Source organism: Protopterus annectens, chromosome 8.part0 (assembly GCF_019279795.1).
Source record: "Protopterus annectens isolate FY-2018-M chromosome 8.part0, PAN1.0, whole genome shotgun sequence".
Taxonomy (NCBI): Eukaryota; Metazoa; Chordata; order Ceratodontiformes; family Protopteridae; genus Protopterus; species Protopterus annectens.
In genome coordinates this window covers 169,473,365-169,492,407 of record NC_056741.1, presented here as the reverse complement: position 1 = coordinate 169,492,407, position 19,043 = coordinate 169,473,365, and the positions used below count along the sequence as shown (strand labels likewise).

Genomic DNA, 19,043 nt, shown 5'->3' with positions numbered 1-19,043 from the left:
AAACATGATGAGCTCCAAATTAATTTCTTGAAGTGATGTATATTAGGGATTTTGGTTATGTTGGGGTTTGGCATAAGGGGATGGATGTTGGTATAACGGTTAAGGTAATTGTCACACAAAATCAAGGGTTTGGTTCTCACTTTTGGAAAAGAAATTAACAAGTCTTACAATGGCTTACAAGAGCAGATAGATTAGGACTTATCTGTAAACCTATATTTTTGGTGCTGGGAGACTGACTTAATGGAGCATTTTATTGCATATCTGGTGGATATTTGGTAGTACATTTGTGTAACATGGCCACTGGTTTTCATAGGTCATTATATGTATTAATGAAAACATCACAGTACTGTAATGGAGTGAAATCCACAGAATTCACAAGTAAATAAATTCCAAATAAGGAATCACAAGACTAGAAGGATAGTTTCACACGTTCAACTCTGTTTAATCAACACATTTCTTCAGAATAACAACTGTCATGAAAAAATGGTTTAAAAATACATATAGCCAAGTCAGATGTTCTAAGACTAACCAGTTATATTTAAACATTGCTGTCTCTCAAAGTTTTAGTGAAAATGCATCTACCAACCCATTAAATTACAAGAGATATTCTGGGGTTCATACTCTGACAGCATAGGGGAAGTACTAATAAGCAGCTATGTGAAGGATGCAGAAATACAGAAGTCAAATGTGTAACACATTTTCTAACTGGACAAAAGTGTAACTTTCAGAAGCAGCACATGTGTATTGTTTGGTGAAGTAACTTACTCAGATTCATAAAAAAGATAAATGAAAGCTGTGGGAATCAAACCTTGTACTACAGGAAGCAGTTCTTTGACAGCTCATAGACTTACTCATCTGTATTAAGTGCATTAAGTGCTAGACCAATTGTTGTACCCCAAACACAGAGCACTTCACTCCTGTGTGCCTGCACAAACAAAATAGATTAAAAATATATTCCTAACATTATCTCATACTGTCTAATATTTACAAGAAAATAATAAACACACCTGCTCAGAGGTGATCTCTGCCTGACATACAAGGCCAAGTCCAATCAGGATCTGATGGACATGCTCCACCTCAAAAAATCCAAATCCATCAGGACCACGAGAGCTAAAGACTTAAACCTTGGCACAAGTATGAATAGGACATTCTGGAGGGATAGATTCATAACCCAGAGGCTTCCCATGCTTTGGAACAAGATCCCAGTTCATGTTAGGCAGAGGTCCTCACTGACTCTCTTCAAGAGAAATCTTGATGAGTGGATGGGAGATCGCAAGTTTACCCCAGGGGTCACATCTGTGTCACTGCTAGACAGGGGCACAGTAAACTAATTCTATTATATAAGGGGGCCTTCACTGTGTCACTACTAGACAGAGGCACAGTATTATAAATCTATTCTGTGCATTTTTGTGCATTTTTGTACCATTTCATGGGGTGGCGAAAGCCACATCACTATACCTAGGCTTACAAATGCCCCAGGGCAGATAACCTAGTACTAAACTATGAAACTATGAAACACTGCCAACATTCACTAGAACAACAAAACCAAGAATCACATCCAAAGAAGGTGGCTTGTTTGATAACAATGCTCCTGTTTACTAGAGCTTTCTTCCTTTACACCACATCTGGCTTACAGTCCAGGATACCATTTCAGGAGCCCAACTTTCCACCAAAGCACTGTCTGGTTAAGTGATTTAACAAAAAAAAGAGATGTTCTACAAAACTGTACACAGGAACTGTACACAGATAAGCAGACTGGCAGTTAGTGCTGAGGATTTGGTCTAGTGCAAATATGTTAAAATGTGTTAAAGCAAATGAAGGAGAGTTTTTTTTTTACTGATTTATTGTTTGGTCAGATTCACTAGCAAACATCAGGCTTTAGACAACTGCCTAGGTCATCTTGTGCTAGATTTGGCCCTGCATAGGTTTACAGCTTTTGTCCCTGCACTAGATCTATTCCTTGCAGATATCTAAGTTCACAACTTCAATATGAGTTTGTTTGTGTGTGTGTGTGTGTGTGTGTGTGTGTGTGTGTGTGTGTGTGTGTGTGTGTGTATATACACACACACACACACACACACACACACACACACACACACACACACACACACACACACACACACACACACACACACACAGATATTATATGGTTTACTATCATATGCAATAGGTAGGTGGTCGAGTTGAGCTGTGCAGTTTCCACATAATTAAAGTTGGGATGTTGAAAAGCTGACATTACTAACTGTCTGAACCTGACCCCTTCTGCCCCATGTTAACTCTTGTTCCTGGGTTGAGTAATAAGGAGTTTTGTCACTCAGTGTTTGTGTCGGGTATGGCAGTAATAATATGCCATAATATGTGTGTGTGTGTGTGTGTGTGTGTTCCAAGCATATTAAGGCACAGGGTGTATCACTGACTAAGATCCTGAGATTTTCAGCACGTAATTAGTGACAATACTGCTTTTATCAGCTCCATTACCACAACTCATTCATCCTCTGTAGAGTAGGTACTCAGCACTTCAATCACACCAATACAACCCACAAGACAGTCCAACACCCCAGAGAGAGAATTTATAATCTTCTGAAATGTGAATTTTCTATGAGCCAGTCAAACTTAATTAAAATTCTGAACAAATACATATTTTTTTGTCTCATTTCTTTTAAGCCAAAGAGGAAACTGTGGAAGCAAACTTGATCTCATGGACTAAAATCGCAGTTCTACTTCTGTGTCTCATCCTGCTGAGCCTTGTAGTGTTCCTTGCTATTCTATGTAAGTAATTACAACACTGCGTACAAGTACAGGTAAAATAGGTCATGCAATATCTCTAACAAATATATGCATTAATGATAGTAAACTGTTTTCAGATAAATTATTTGTGGTGGGATGTTTAGTAGTAGACAAGTAGCATGTTGAGTTGCAGCTGTTTGTGTGTGTTTGTGTGTTTATCCTGTCTAGACTTCTCTGTATTGACTTCATGTGTACATGTGTGTGTGTGTGTGTGTGTGTGTGTGTGTGTGTGTGTGTGTGTGTGTGTGTGTGTGTGTGTGTGTGTGTGTGTGTGTGTGTGTGTGCATCTATATATATATATATATATATATATATATATATATATATATATATATATATGTATGTGTGTATGAAGATATATTGATATATATATATATATATATATATATATATATATATATATATATATATGTGTGTGTGTGTGTGTGTGTGTGTGTGTATAGATATAGATAGTAAAATTGTAAGAAAAAGCCACCTAAGCTAGAGTTTTCACTGTGTGATACCTTAAACCTCCTGTAATGAAGGCCTATAATGTATGCAAATGACCCCTTAAGGACATCAAGTGTTTCAGCTATATGGCATCTGAATATCCATGACATTGTTACAATCACCAGCTGAGGTAGATGGGGCCTCGGTTTAACATTTCATCCAAAGGGCAAAGTCTGATTCTTGAATTTCTGATATATATTGCTTTATTGTAATTACCTCCCCTTGTATTTATATTCATTTACTTGCCTGTCCTTTTAATAGCATCTTTTGTTACCAAATCTCAAATGATACTGTCAGCTTGACCTTGCTTCCATCCACTATGATTCTATCGCTTTAACTTCAACCTGAGATTAATTTCCCTGCTGCCTTTTCTGACATTTGTTTGCACGTTTTGTTCTCTCTTTCCTCCCTGCTTCCATATGCTCTTCTTCTATGAGATCTATTAGCTTTCTATCTCCAGACCATTGGAGGCTCTTGCTTCTTTCATCTTTTTGCAATTACCTTCTTTCCTACTATCATATCTTACCCAATTACCACTCTATTTTCTTTTGGGATATTTCCCATCATATCCTAACATAATCAATTTTGGAGTAACTTCCCCCATCTTTGGCCATAGGTTCATAGGTTCATTGGTTGGTACTAGGCTATCAGCCCTAGGGCCTATGCAAGCCTAGCCATAACAATTCCCTGGATGTTTCTTCCCACAATATTTACTTCCCTGGGCCCCTGTCTAGCAGGGCGACTGACATGATCCCTGGGGTGAATTTCCTATCTCCCATCCAATCATCAAGGTTCCTTTTGAAGAGGGACAATGAGGTGCTCTGCTTGACATGTATGGGCAGTCTATTCCAAGTATGGGGAGTCTCTGTGTCAGGAACCTATCCCTCCAGCATGTTTTGTTCATTGTGATGACAAGGTTTAGATCCCTGGAGCATGTGGCTCTGAGGGATTGGGATTTCTTTAAGTGGAGCATGTCCAACAGCTCAGGGTTTGATATGGCCTTGTATGTTAAGCAGAGATCGCCTCTGAGTAGACGATATGCCACAGAGTATAGTTGGAGTTTTTTTAGATGGTCAGCATATGGCATCTGCTTTAGGCCTGTAATTCTTTTAGTGAGGTATTTCTGTGGTCTTTCCAGCTGTTGCAGATGTCTTGTGAGGTACATACCAAACGGAGAATTATACTCTTTAATGAGTCTAATGAGGGATGAGTACAGTGGGCCAATGACCTCCTTTTTTCTGGATGAAAAGCCCTTAGTGATGAGGTGTGTCACATAGAAGGATTCGCTGACTGTTGTGGCGATGTGGTTATCGAAAGTGAGACCACTGTCCACCTGTGTCCCTAAGTCTCTCATCACACTTTCAATGTTTAGCGTCCTGCCACCTATGTGGTAATTCATGGGTATATGTTTTTTTCCAAAGGGGATAACTATACATTTCTTGGCATTAAGCTTGAGCCTATGGCTCTGGCACCAGGCAACTGTTTTTGTAAGGCCTTTTTGTAGAATATCCACATCATTTTGGGATTCAATGATGGCTCCCAGTTTGCAGTCATCTGCAAACATTGTTAGCCAGAGTCCCTTAGTGTTGGCCTGTACTTCAGAGAAGTAGATGCCAAACAAGAGTGGTCCCAGAACTGAACCCTGAGGTACTCCACTTGTCACTTGTCTGGAGATGGATTTGGAGTCGGCTACTTTTGCAGTCTGGGTTCTGTCAGTAAGCCAGTTGACAACCCATCGAGTGATGTAGGGATTTATACCCAGCTTAGTAAGTTTATCTATGATTCCAGAGTGGGGGATGGTGTTGAAGGCCTTGGCAAGGTCCAGATAGGCTGTGTCAACTACCTTACCCTCGTCCACAGCTCTGGAGACTGATTTGAAGAAGTCAATCAGATTCAGGAGACAAGATCGGCCCTTCACAAACCCAAACTAGGTGAGGTCCAGTGTTTGAAGGTTGCCAATGTCTTTGTTTATAAGTTCCATGATAATGCGTTCCATGCCTTTGCAGATCATGCTTGTCAGACTGATGAGATGGTAGTTCCCGGGATCCAAGGCGGATCCTCCCTTGCGGAGCGGGATAACTGTAGCTGTGCGCCACTCAGTGGGCATGAAGCCTGAGGTGAGGCTATGATTAAACATGACACATAGGTGAGGTGCCAGTTCATTTTGTAGTTCATGTAGTACACAGCCTGGGATGTCATCTGGTTCCATGGATGCTGTATTTTTAGCTTTGGAGAGTGCGGTTTCTACTTGTGTGGCCATGATTATCGGAATTTGGCAATCTTTTGGTATTGAGATGGGCCCTTTAGGGGATGAGAGGGGGGTGAAGTTGGCACTAAATTGATCTGCCAGGATATTGGCAATATCCTTGGGATCAGTATATTTAATGCCATTCTGTTGTAGCTCAGAGCAGATCTGAGCATTGCCATTTAGATTCTTGACATAACTATAGAATGCCTTGTGGTTGTCTTTGAAATCTTTTGCAATTTTATTTTCGTAACTAGCTTTTGAGGATTTTATGAGGGATCTCAGCTTCTTACTGAGGCTGGTGATGGAGTTTTTTGCATCCTGGGATTTTCATCTTTTCTGCAACAGTTTCTTCCTTCTGTTGTATAGTTTGTTTGTAGCAGGGGACCACCAGATTGGCTTCTTTTTTTTGGAGAAGAGCATCTTGGTTCTATTTGGGATGGCATGATTCATGCACGAGTGGATGTGCTTGTAAAGTGCCTTAGTGTAGGATTCTGCAGTCAAACTTCCAGATCCTGTCTGCGTGGGTGTTGTGAAGTTTGTCACTTCTGACTTCAGTAGCATGAAGTTGGCTTTGGATAAGTTTTTTAAGGAGGTTTCCTTACTGAGGGGTGGGGGTGGGATGTGGATGTCAAAGGTGATTTGCTTATGGTTAGATCTGACCAATGAGGGGGTGACCACTGGTGTGGAGCATCTATCTCCCATGCTGGTAATGACCAGGTCTAGGATATTGGCTCCCCTGGTGGGACAATGAATTAGTTGATCCAGGGCATTGGAATTTATGAATTCCAAGAACCGTTGGGAAAAGGAGTTGGTACCTGAGTAGTTTTCCCAATTAATGGCAGGGTAGTTGAAATCACCCAGTATTAGGGTGTTTGGTTGTATCTTAATATTTTCCAGTATGTTTAGAAAGGTGTAGTGAGAATCTTGGGGCATGGTGGGGGATCCGTAGCAAGCTCCAGTTTGGATTGCAGTCTTACCTAGTGTTAGTTGCACGTGGAGAATTTCAGATGCATTGTGTTGGGTAACTAGCCTGGAGGTGTGAATATCCTTGGTGAATATGGACACTCCTCCACCTTTAGTGTTTCGGTCTTGGTTTTGTGGCCGAAAAGTGTGGTAAGAATTGTAGCCTGGTATTGCAGGGGTGCTCTCTGGAGCCTTGAACCAGGTCTCAGTTACTGCACTGATATCGATGTTCTCCATTTTTAGGAGTGCCTCGAGAGTGTGCATTTTGAGGTATTGAGTAGCATTACCTTCAGATTTTGCATGCTTGTATCTGTTACGGTGGCAGTTCTGATTCCTTTTTTGATTGTTATAAAGCCCTATAGCACCAAAATAACTGCGTTCCTGTTGCCCTTTCTTCCCTACACTTCCAGCACATGTCATCTAATCTTACATTTATCCTGACTAGCCTTGTCAGGGTATAAACGAATATATGGAAACATTTCTATAGAAAGATTTTAAATCCACAGGCTTTAGTAATATAACTTGGTAAGCTTACTATCTCTTCCCACTCTTTTTCTTTGACTAGGGTGTCCATTTCCAATTCTTGTTACCTTTTTTGATTGTCTTTTTCTTTCTTACTTTCATTTGTTACCCATTTCCTCTCTGTTCTTATTAACTCCATTGTCTGTCTCCCTTCCATTATCCTTCTGTCAATTACTTGCATTATTTGGTAGCTCTGTTTCAATTACTTTTTTTCCTTTCCACTTAGTCCATCTACAATTGTTCCCTTGATGTTCTCATTCCAGTCCCTCTTCCATTTGGCATACAAAACAAGACAGAGTAAGGTACTGAGCACAGTTATTAATGGAAGAAAGACAGAAATACTAGGAAAAAGTAAAAGAGCCTCTTTTACTTTTTCCCAGTATTTCTGTCTTTCTTCCATTATTTACTGTGTTCAGTACCTTACTCTGTCTTGTTTTGTATGCCACTTGCATAATACATTTCTTTCAATGCCATTATTGTTCACCCCCCAAATGGAATACATCTATTCCTCCATTTTTTTTCCATTCTGGGTCCCTTCACTTCTTACTAAAATATCTATTCATCTCTTTCATCCATGTTAGTTGCAGTTTGGTTTCTGGTGTTTCCAATAAAACTTCTACTGCATCTTTAATTTTCCTCCAGCTATCTTCCTTGTCTCTTATCATATCTTTCCACAGGTTCACAGCCTATATTTATCAGTCTGATAACATTTGATATTAGATAGGCTTGCAGATTGGTCTGTAGATCTGGTGCCCTCAGTCCTCCTTTCTCTACTGATACTGTAACTTTCTCCCAAACTACTCTAGAGCTTTCACTATCCCATTTAAACTCTCTACATGTTTGTTTAACTTTTTTCAATAGATCAGGGCTTGGTAAAGTCCAGTATGCCTTCTCTGCATGCATGAATTGTGGTATAATATCCATCTGAACTACCTGTTCTCTCTGGTATTTGTCATTTTTTGTTTTCCATGTCTGTACCTGTTATCTTACTTTTGCATAATTTTTATCATATGTATTTTTAGTGACTCCTCATATGTGTTATCTATCCAGATACTAAGATATTTTATTAGTTCCAGATCCCACCTTAGTCTATTTCTTTCTCCCTTCTGTCCTTCCTCGTGACTAATATAGCCTTTGTTTTTGTTTCACTTTGCATTCTGAGTTTCCTAATATTCCCACAAACCTTTTCTAAGCCATCACTGTGCTGAGTCATAGTCAGCAGAGAGAGGGGTGGGAGGTTGGTGTAATGGTTAAGGTGCTTACCTTCGAAACACATGGTGCAGGGTTTGATTCTCACATGGGGTAATTGGCTAGGCTTAAAATTGCCCCGAGGACAGTTAGCCTAGTACTAATCTATGAATCTATGTCATCTGTGTATAGTGTGATATTTTTTCCCATTCCTTCCCACTCCTGTCCTGTTGTGCTACAGTTCCATATTGTTTCCACCAATGGTTTTATGTAGATGGCAAATAGTAGGGGGGCACTAGACACCCATCCTTGTACCACCTCTATCCTTATTCTATTTGAGACCTATTTCCACTCTTGCTGACACTCCTCTCCATATTTGTTTTAACTTACCTACCTATTTATTTATTTATTTAAGTATTTATGTATTTATTTATTTATTTATTTATTTCACTTTGATGACCGGGGGGGTCCACTTTGGCTCAGGAGCCCATTTTCAGTGGAGGCCCAAGGAGATAAGCTCCAACATTACATAGTAAATATTAGATTTTTAGAAGTTACAATTCAGAATGCAGATATAAAAGATAAGCAAAATACAGTTATTATAAAGGGTGTAGATACATTATAAAATCAAAGACAAGAACTGGAAAATTGGTACAGCTCCACATTACATAGTAGACATTAAATGTTCAAATTAAGGTTAGCATTCAAGATTCAGACATGAACTGATACATTGGTAAACTACATCCAAATGAAGTTTATTGCCATACAAAAATAAATAAAAGTAGCGTATTAAGCGCTTTCATCTCTGCTAAGGAGACTTCATCAGAATACAATTATTACCATTGCCTCTTCCATTTTTATACAAGTATGTAAATTAGATCATTAATTGTGTCACCAATCAGATTCCATTTAGCATATATTGATCATTAGCATTTAAAAAGACACATTTACCACCACATCCTAAAATACTTTATAAACAGTAGAAACAAAAATAGAATGAATTAATTTATATATTCCAATCTTTTATAATAGCATAGCTGCTAGCTTCACCTGCCAGTTTCTTTCTTCTTTAACAAATTCTTCCAATCCCCCACTCTGGGTTCAAATTAACCTTATCCAAGATTCCAAAGGAAAACTTTATAAATGTAGGACAAATAAGGGAATGCTTGTAAAGGGCATTGGTCATCTTTTTATTTCATAATGACATAAAAAATAAAAAGATGACCAATGCCCTTTACAAGCATTCCCTTATTTGTCCTGCATTTATAAAGTTATGCTATGCTTCTGCCGGGGTTAAATGAAACAGTATCCATTACACCTATGTTGGTAGAAAGGGCTAGTAATATAACTTAAATTGTTCAACTATTTCAAAGATGGTTTTAAAACATACTAAAATATGTTTATTTATTATTATAAAAGATTGGAATATATAAATTAATTAATTCTATTTTTGTTTCTACTGTTTATAAAGTATTTTAGGATGTGGTGGTAAATGTGTCTTTTTAAATGTTAATGATCAATATATGCTAAATGGAATCTGATTGGTGACACAATTAATGATCTAATTTGCATACTTGTATAAAAATGGAAGAGGCAATGGTAATAATTGTATTCTGATGAAGTCTCCTTAGCAAAGATGAAAGCGCTTAATACGTTACTTTTATTTATTTTTGTATGGCAATAAACTTCATTTGGATGTGGATTGGACAGTTTTTATAATTTTTTCATCAGTTTTTATTTAATTATTTGACTTTAACATTGGTAAAGTACCACATTATGTAGTAAACATTAAATATTCAGATTAAAATACCCTTCAAGATGCAGATAGGGAAAGGAGGACACGGAGAGCAAACTATATGCAATATATACAAAATGTGCATGCGATAAAGTTGATAATCCCTATCTAACTACAACTTCAAACATATACTCCCACCTTACTCAATCAATGCTTTCTCAGTGTCCAGAAAGATTAAAACTATCTCTTTTCCTTTTTGTCTGTTTTAATTAAGTTTAGTCATTCACCTATACACCCACAAACCCTGTTTAATCATTCTGTATCATTTTTTAATAGTTTATTTAATCTATCTGCTTGTATTTGCATAAAAAAATTATATTCATGGTTCAAAATTGAAACGAGTCTGAATGAGCATAGAAGTACTGTATCTTTCCCTTTTTGTATTACAAGTACTATAACCTCCTTCTCATAGTTTCGGGAGGGTGCCCCCTTCAATACTTTGTTGAAGAGCTTCACCTACCTGATTATCAACTGTGAATTATTTAGCTCTCAGTTTTTTCTGTCACTCTTCAGTGATTTACCCTTTACCATTTTCTGATGTTCTCACCACCTCTTCACTGATTATAGGAGTTGTTATTCTCCTTGCTTCCTCTTGCTCAATTTATTTAAATGGTAGATAATGACATCTGACTTCCTCCTCCCCGCATGCTTTTCGGAAATACTCTCTGTTTTATATAGGTTCTGATAATACTCTGTGAATCCCTTCAGTATCTCTTATAGTGCCTTCCTAACAGTATCCCCCTCTCCTATTTTCAATTTATAATTTCCTCTTTCTATCACTTGCTGCCTAAGTCTCATGACCAGTAACTTTTGTGGCCTTGTGGTTGGCACTAAAATACAGATTTTTCTATTGCTATATTCTTTGCCCATACTTTTTCCTCTGCTTCGTTCTGCATCGATTGTTTTATTTCCCTTTGCCTTTTCACGCTACTGTGATTCCCCCTTTTTACACATTTAGTATAGTTGCTATCTCCTTCATGAGCTTGTTTTTGACCTCTCCTGTTTTCTGTCCCATTTAAGTGATCCTTTATACCACTCCTTTTTCTTTGCCTTTTCATGTCCCAACTAAAGTCATTGCCACTTTCCCTATTTCTTCTGCAACTATGTCTTCTAAGCATTTCCTTTCTCTGTTCCTTATTAACAGATATGTGGGCATTCACCAATGTCTCTGTATTGGCTTATTTATTTTTCTCCCTAATTGTAAACCAATCCTTGAATGATCTGAGAGTGTATATGGGTCTATTGTAGATCCTGATACCAGCTTTCTTTGTTCTGTTAAGATAGAACTTTTTCCTAAATGGGCCCAGCAATTATGCCTATAGGAATCAAAAGTGTATTCATATATCTACACCTGTTTATTTTCCATCTTCCATGTATTAACCATTCCCACTGTTTCAAGTATTGCCTAAAGAATCTTCTTTTGATACCCCTCTTTCTGGGACCATTATCTGCCTCATCTCTTCCTGTTGCTATATTCCGGTCCCCAATAAATATACTTCTTCCTTTCTAAACTTCCGTGGTCTCTGCCAAGATTCCCCTTAGGATTTTTATTGCAGTCTTTGGTGGGATATGTATGTTGCCGCTATTGTGATCTTAAACCCATTTATCTTTCCTTTTATCCCTGACAATCTCTCTTTCCATTTATTTATCTTACCTTCCATTTCCACTTTCTCATTTTTACTATTGCCACCCCTGTTCATTTTGTTCTTTCCTATAAGTGTGTCACTAGACTAAATCCCGCTCTTGTTTGCTTCTTGTGATTTTCATTTACTAGATGGATTTCTTGTATTGCAATTACCTATGTATTGTTCTTCTCACATGTGCTAAAACTCTTTCTCTCTGACTCCTCCCTGTCCATCTGTTTACATTCCAAGATTTTATATTACATATTTCTTTCCCCATCTTTTTCATGGCACAATCGCAACTTCTCTGTTCCTCAGCCGACTGTCCATCCTTTCACCCGTAGTGTTTGTTTGCCTTCAGTATTAGTTCTCTTCTATCTCTGTCTTTTTTGTTACATTCATTCCTGTCATTTCCTTTTGTTGTCACCCCCCTCAGATACATAATTACAGTTTCATCTTCCATCTTCAGAGTAATTTTTTCCTCTTTCTCTTTATTGTATTTACACAATCTTTTCTCTTGCCCTCTTCTCCTTTGTATATTCTTGTGCCTCGCCTCAACACTTTCTGCTATCTATTCTTGCCTCCCTTCAGTTTCTCCAGCATTTCTTTATGTCAGTTCTTATGTTTAGAGTCCTTCCTCTAGTCCTGTTTAGTGTTTATTGCTCCACTGTGGATTTAGGTTTTCTCTTCCTTTTTTGTTTCTCTATATCATCGTATCAACCCTCCTCTCAAAGTTCTCTTTGTACATCTCTGCAGAAGTTTCTTATTTTTTAGCTTTATCAGACCATTCTCACTCTACTCTTCCCTTGTCTTGATTCCTGCTTGCCCTTTTATACTAAATCTCATTTTATCTATGTTATCCACAAACTACATTTTCTTATTTAAGTTCTTCCCCTTTATTTATTTACTTTTTTTTACAGGTCTTGCCCTGTCTTTTGCGCTGGACCATCTCTACAAGTTTTCTTCCCTATAGTTGCTTAGTTGTCTCTATATTTTACATTTTACTGTTCTTTATATTACTCTGGTCTGCTCCTCAGGCACTGTCCTATGTTTTTCACTGTATGGTTTATTCCATTTAGGATTACTTTACACTGCAGTTCATTTATATGGCGAGTTCCCTCCTATCTCTAGTTGAACTACCTTCTCATAGTGTTACCATACCTATCTCTAATATTAAACTATTCTCTTTTCTCCCCTGTTCCTTTACTTTATTCATCCCCCATATTTTTCCTATTCATCTTCTTGCTTTTGCATTAGGAGAACTGGAGTTAGTCATCTAGTGGCAGTAGGTGTTTACCTGATATATCTGAGTTGGGAAGCACAAAAAAGGGTTCTAAGTGTAGTTGTTTTATTGACCAGAGGGCTCAGTGGTCAGTTTTCTCTATTTCCAGTGCTGCTGTGAATTTGGCATATTTACTCAGAGCTGCTCGCTGTGCCAGTGCCCTGTACAGATGCAAATACCTGAAAACATTGTTTATTTTCACTATACTATAGAAGTTTACTGTCCTACGTATTGTTTTTTTTTTTTTTTTTTTTTTTGCACTTCTTTAAAGTTTAAAGTTGCATTTTCAAACTGCTGTAAGGGCTGCTTTTCTGCACTGAAATACATTGTATCTAGTCTTTCTTAGTTAGTATTAGGAATCTGTTTGAAGTTCCTTAACAGCTGGTCTCCAAACCAGTCATTTTATATTAAGAAGGTGAAAGTCTACACTCTTGTGGCAGGAAAGGGTTAATTTCACATATCTGAGCTGGGAATTGCTGGTGGAAAGCTCATTGTGTGCTTACCTGATTGGTCTTTAGTCTTAGGGCACAGTTAATGTAAAGCTTGCTTTTCTCTGATTGTATATAAGCCTTGCATTTGTGGTGAGAAGCTGCTCTTCATGCAGTGATGATTACTGATGCCTTGTGTATATGCAACCACCAGAAGTTCCCTATAAAACCACCTCAAAACTTTACCTCAATTCCGTGTTACTCAGGGGGCAACTAGTTTGTGCAGTGAGAAGAATTTACACATTTAATTAGTACTATTTTGGTTTACCTTTCCTTATTATAGCACCTATTGCTACTTAGAGAGTATCTGATTTGGCATTGAGCAGCATTGTTGGTTAAGTTAGTTGCAGATTAGAGCAGGTAAGCACCCTTCCCTCACCTGATTACAGTCTCCACTCCTAGCCTTTCAAGAACACATTAGGACCTGCAACCATGGATGGGCACACTTTCCTACTATCTATGCATAAAGCTTGGTGGACATGGGCATCCTAAAGCAATGTAACAATTGCCTTATGTACACCAACAGCCACTAATTCTTGAACAGACTAACACAGTATGCATGAGAGATGTAGTTACACATTGAAGCTAGAAGCTAGACTCTCACATACAGACACAAAAAGCAACAAACAGGTTGTCAGTGACTCACATACATCACCCACTGCACCTGCAAAGGACCACACACACAGACCCACATATGCAGAGGTACTCACAAGTAACTTATCAAAACCTCAAAGACCTCTCAGGCACAGTCCTCAGAAACTCTACATGCATACAAACAAAACAATTCCCATCACAACACATGAAGCCAAATCTCATTGTGTCTCAACATACACATACACACACACACACATCTCATTATGTTTTAACACACAAACACACACACACACACACACACACACACACACACACACACACACACACACACACACACACACAAACATGTATACACACACACGTACCTACTAATATTATTATGTTTTAACACACACACACACACACACACACACACACACACACACACACACACACACACACACACACACGCACGCACACACACACACACACACGTACACACACACGTACCTACTAATAATTTAGAAGTCACCAATCTGCCTACTGAGTGGGTTTGGAATGGGGTGGAAACCATTGCACCCAGACGGTACTCACCTGAGCACAGGGAGGACATGCAGGCTCCACTCAGAAGGCACCCCAGTTTTAGACCTATCTAATCTCTCAGATGACTATACCTCCATACTCTATGAACTGACCAGTGAAACAGAAATCCAAACTGTCATTTTGAAAGATGCCTCTGGCAAAGCACCAGTGCTTGATGGCCTGAATATTGAGATTTACAAATGTGTACCGTCTTTCTTGATAGCCCCTTCGCAACCATGAATTCAATCTTATTGCAAAAGCAGGGAAATTAATGACTATTCATTCTTTTCCTCCATAATCATGATCCCAAAGCCTGACAAAGATAGCTCCAACATATAAAATGGACAATCATGCTTCTTACATATTGATATCAAAATTTGTGCCAAGATACTGGTTACTTACCTTCAAGACATCATATCACCATTAATTATCCTCCATCAGGCAAGGATTGTGAGATAAAGCACTGCTCACACATCAGCCTTGATAACCTCCACATTGGGGCATGTCAGAGCTGTCTGTGGCCATTCTCCTTGATATGAAGCAGTCATCTGACACCATCATCATCATCATCATGCTCAACAACCCCCTTTTTCCCATTTTCTACATGAGGTCAGGGTGTCATGTCAATAGTCACCATCTGTCTCTATTCAGTGCCATTCTCCTCCCTTCTTTGACACTTCTGTCTGACTGTAACAGGTCTTCTTCCACACAATCCATCAACCTCTTTGCTGGATACCCTCATTCCCTCTTGTCTTCTTCCTTTCGGTTCCAAATCTTCTTTTCCAGATTTCTCCTCCTTTTCTTCACATGTTCCCAAACCACTGTAATCTGTTCTCTTCAACCTTTTCTGCAACTGGAGTGACTTTGGCTTCTGCTGTTATGTCCTCATTTCTTCATGTGTCCCCCAGTGTGCATCCTACCACCTTTCTCAGACACTTCTTCTCCATCACCTCTAGCTTTCTCATCTGGTCTGCCTTTACTGCCCAGGTTTCTGTACCATACAGTAGTATTGGTCACACCACTGTTTTCTACACCTTACTTTTCAGCTTCTTTAGCTTTCTTCTGTCATACACTACACCTGACACTCTATGTCAGTTGGCTGCAGCCCCTCTGATTTTAGATTCAGACTTCCCTTCTTCCCTTCTTCTCAACCACCCCTTGCAGATACTTGTTCCACTGTTTTCCCTTCTCTCTCATTTCTCAGCTTCTACTGATTTCCCCTATTTGCTGCCATTAGAACTGTTCTATTTGTACTCAGTTTCATCTCATGTGTCTTCCGTTTTGCATTACATTCACCTACTCTTTGCTGAATTTGACATCATCTTTTGGAAATATCTCTTGCAAAGTCCTAAACCATATGGAGTTACCTGTCTCTTTTATGTTGGCCATTCAAGTTTTATATCTAAGACAACCTTGACCTTACTCAGTGGATCTGTTTCCTTAACCTTCTGGCTACATAGGGAAACACATTGCTGTCCATTATCATCTGTTAGCAGTAGAACCCTTGAATGGGGTCCTGAATAGGAAAGAGGTGATCAAAAACTGGACCCTGTAAGTAACTTACATAAGCACTTTATTTTTTTTTTTTTGCCAATGACTGTAATATCCTATTCCAGGACCCTATAAGAGATATTCCTTATTTACTGGGCCAGCAGGGAGCATTTTTGGAAGCTTCTGGGCTGCAATTTAATCCAGCAATGCAAGCTATGTAAGCTCTGACCTATACCCATGGAACTTCTAAATACAAGAGCTACATTTGCACAGCCACATTACATCTGTAGTGGCCACGAATCTGAAGACTATCTAGGACAAGGCCTTTATCTGTATGTAAATTTGGAGAAGATTGTATCTCTCCCTGTTTGACAGAGTAGCAGTCTTTTTTTTCTTTGCATTGTTTTATGTCTTTAGCCAAATACCTGTATTGGCAAGCATTGAGTACTTGGATAAATGATGTAAGCTAACCTCTTAATTTGTATGTCATACTGGGAGAAAATAACTAAAAAGGAATGCCCAGACTGGAAAACTTAAGATTTTGCCTTCACTAGCCCAGATCTTCTCCATTAAAGTTTTACTAAAGTATGAGGGCCATCCTGGAGACTAGAATCTTTAGTATAGACTTCCCTGGGCCATTATCTAGTGTTGCAAATGCTTGTCTGGCCAATGTAGTACCCCATAGTAGTACCACAGAAAGGCCTCTGTAAGCTATACAGTGCCATACTTTATAGGCTTTGTACATAGCAATCCAGTTACGAGAGTTCCATGTCTGTTATGCCTGTTAAGGGATGGAATTCCAAAGGGAAAGAACTCAACAACCAGTAAAAGAATAATCTATGTCAAGGATCTTATGCAACTCATTGAAGGCAAGACAGTATTAACCTTCTTGTATTATGTTCAGGACAAATAAGAAATCAAAACATGAGATAATTGGCAACATTCAAGGCTGAGGTATGTCTTTATGTGCTCTAAACTTTAAAGTGTACAAGGTCTCATCTTCTTCCCCTTAGGTCTGCTAGGGAAAGGCAAGGAATCTGTGACTTCAATAGACACTAGCAAACCTTTAGGAAATTACTTGATCTATCTTTGCTTGTATCACCAGTATGTCTTTTACCTCTCCCCACTTGCTGATCATTAAGCTTCCTCCATTGGACGCAAGCCCATTTATTCCCTAGTGGTGAGGATCACCTCCAACTCAATTAAGAAGAGTGCTTACTTGGAGAAGCGCATCTTTCAGGTAGCCGTGAGCATTGCTTGCACCCTTACCAGCATCCTGGCTATGAGGGCATTTCTATATTGGTATAACCTCTTCGGTGTGTGGGGGGCATGTGACCAACATCACTGTCAATGCCTTCCACTTCTTCAGCTGCATGCTGCCATGTTCCAGATCAATGAAGGGTTCAGCCACTTGGTGGCATGATGCACCACACTCAAGCCCTTAGGCCATGTGCCCTGCTTCTTCCTCTGAAAGACCAATGTAGCACTTAACTGTCTCTTACCCTGTACATCTTCCCCAATATGAGCATTCTTATCCTCCCTGCCTGTTCTGTCAAGTTTGTCAGCCACTAACGGAACACTGGTTGCTTGGACCGTAGTCACGACTTTAGTGCTTGATGCTGTATCTCCATGCCTGGATCATAGCCAAGGCTTTAGTGCTCTATGCTGTATCGCTATGCCTGAACCCCATAGTAAAGGCTTTAGTGCTGTCTGCTGTATTGCCATGGACTTAATGAATGAGAAATTAATGATTTGTTTAACACTTTAGAGAAGCTTAGCTTGAATAGGAGAAGACTGTTTCATTTTCCCTACAGTGCTATTGGCTCCCAGCAAAATGTGGACACTCAGGTTTCCGAAAAAATGTTGCAGTTGTAGTTGAATGGATGTTGATACATTTTTGGAGTGTGGTATTGTTAATGAGTATTCTTGACTGATTTAATTTGTCAGTATTTCAGAACAGTGTTGCCATGTTCACTGCAGGTTTCTTTGCTGCTAATCACCACTACCTGAAACCAGTTATTAGTTCTTTCCATTTCTAAATTCTACAAATTTTGATGGTAATGCTGGTCTACATATCATATAAATAGAAACAGCCCAAAATTCTCACAGTGGTGGGTATATGAGTAGTCTTTGACTTTTTAAAATGTACATGCTACTCTCAGAGACACAATAGAACCTTGTTAACTACATTCCAAATAACGTAACATTTGAAAAATGTTATAAACATTTGTTGTTTGGTCTATGGGAGAAACAGGATTTCTTATTAACATCAGACTGAATTATTTCCTAATCTTTGTCAACTGTGATTTTATGTTACTTTGACCCACAATGAAGTAAGCCAGACTGCTGTGCATTGGATTTGCATGGTTATTTTTTTTTTTAATACTTCCGCGGTGGTGCAGCGGTAGTGTTGTTGCCTCACAGCAAGAGGTTTTCCCGTTCGATTCTCGGCTGGAGTGTGGGGAGTGCCTTCTGTGTGGAGTCTGCATGTCTTCCCCACGGATGGGTGGGTGTTCGAAAGACATGCGTAAATGGGCGTGCCTTCGTTGAAGGTTGAACATCGAGCTGGCACCTCGGTGTTCATGAAAATCTACTACCAGTCATTAGCAGACCGGAGTTCCACTGTGGTGACCTCTAACCGGGAAAAGCCGAAAGACAACAACATTATTATTTTTTTAATAAAGTTTATGTAAAAAAATACTTCTCTTCCTTCCCTACTGGACTTCAAGACTTAATGTGACAATGTCTGAACTGATCCTGGGGCACTGATGGGAGCTCTATTGTGTACAACCCTGGGCTGGGAGTAGAAGAAAGCAATGAGGTATTCTAAATTTATTCCAGGTTAACTGCAAATCAATAACAACAGTTTTTAAAAGGAAGAAAAAGAAGAGACATTGTAACAGTTTGAGAAAATATAGTAGTTCTGTTTTAAACACAGGCAAAGTATAAAAAAGGCTACAGTCATAGTCCTCGTCAGAAGTGTAGAAATGAAGTTTCAAGTCAATTAATATGT

The 19,043-nt window shown here is 38.9% G+C and overlaps 1 protein-coding gene across 3 annotated transcripts in view; it reads left to right on the top strand.

The window, feature by feature from the left end:
- The window catches only part of LOC122808689 (hepatic lectin-like), a 440,487-nt gene that overhangs the window by 156,400 nt on the left and 265,044 nt on the right, over positions 1 to 19,043 (top strand). For 2 of the 3 annotated variants that reach the window (XM_044079675.1, XM_044079676.1), the window contains one exon: positions 2,665 to 2,769. The exons of the other annotated variant lie outside the window; for it this stretch is intronic. In XM_044079675.1, coding sequence (XP_043935610.1) covers positions 2,665 to 2,769 — 105 coding nt within the window. The remainder of the gene's footprint in view (positions 1 to 2,664; positions 2,770 to 19,043) is intronic. 3 annotated transcript variants of the gene reach the window in all.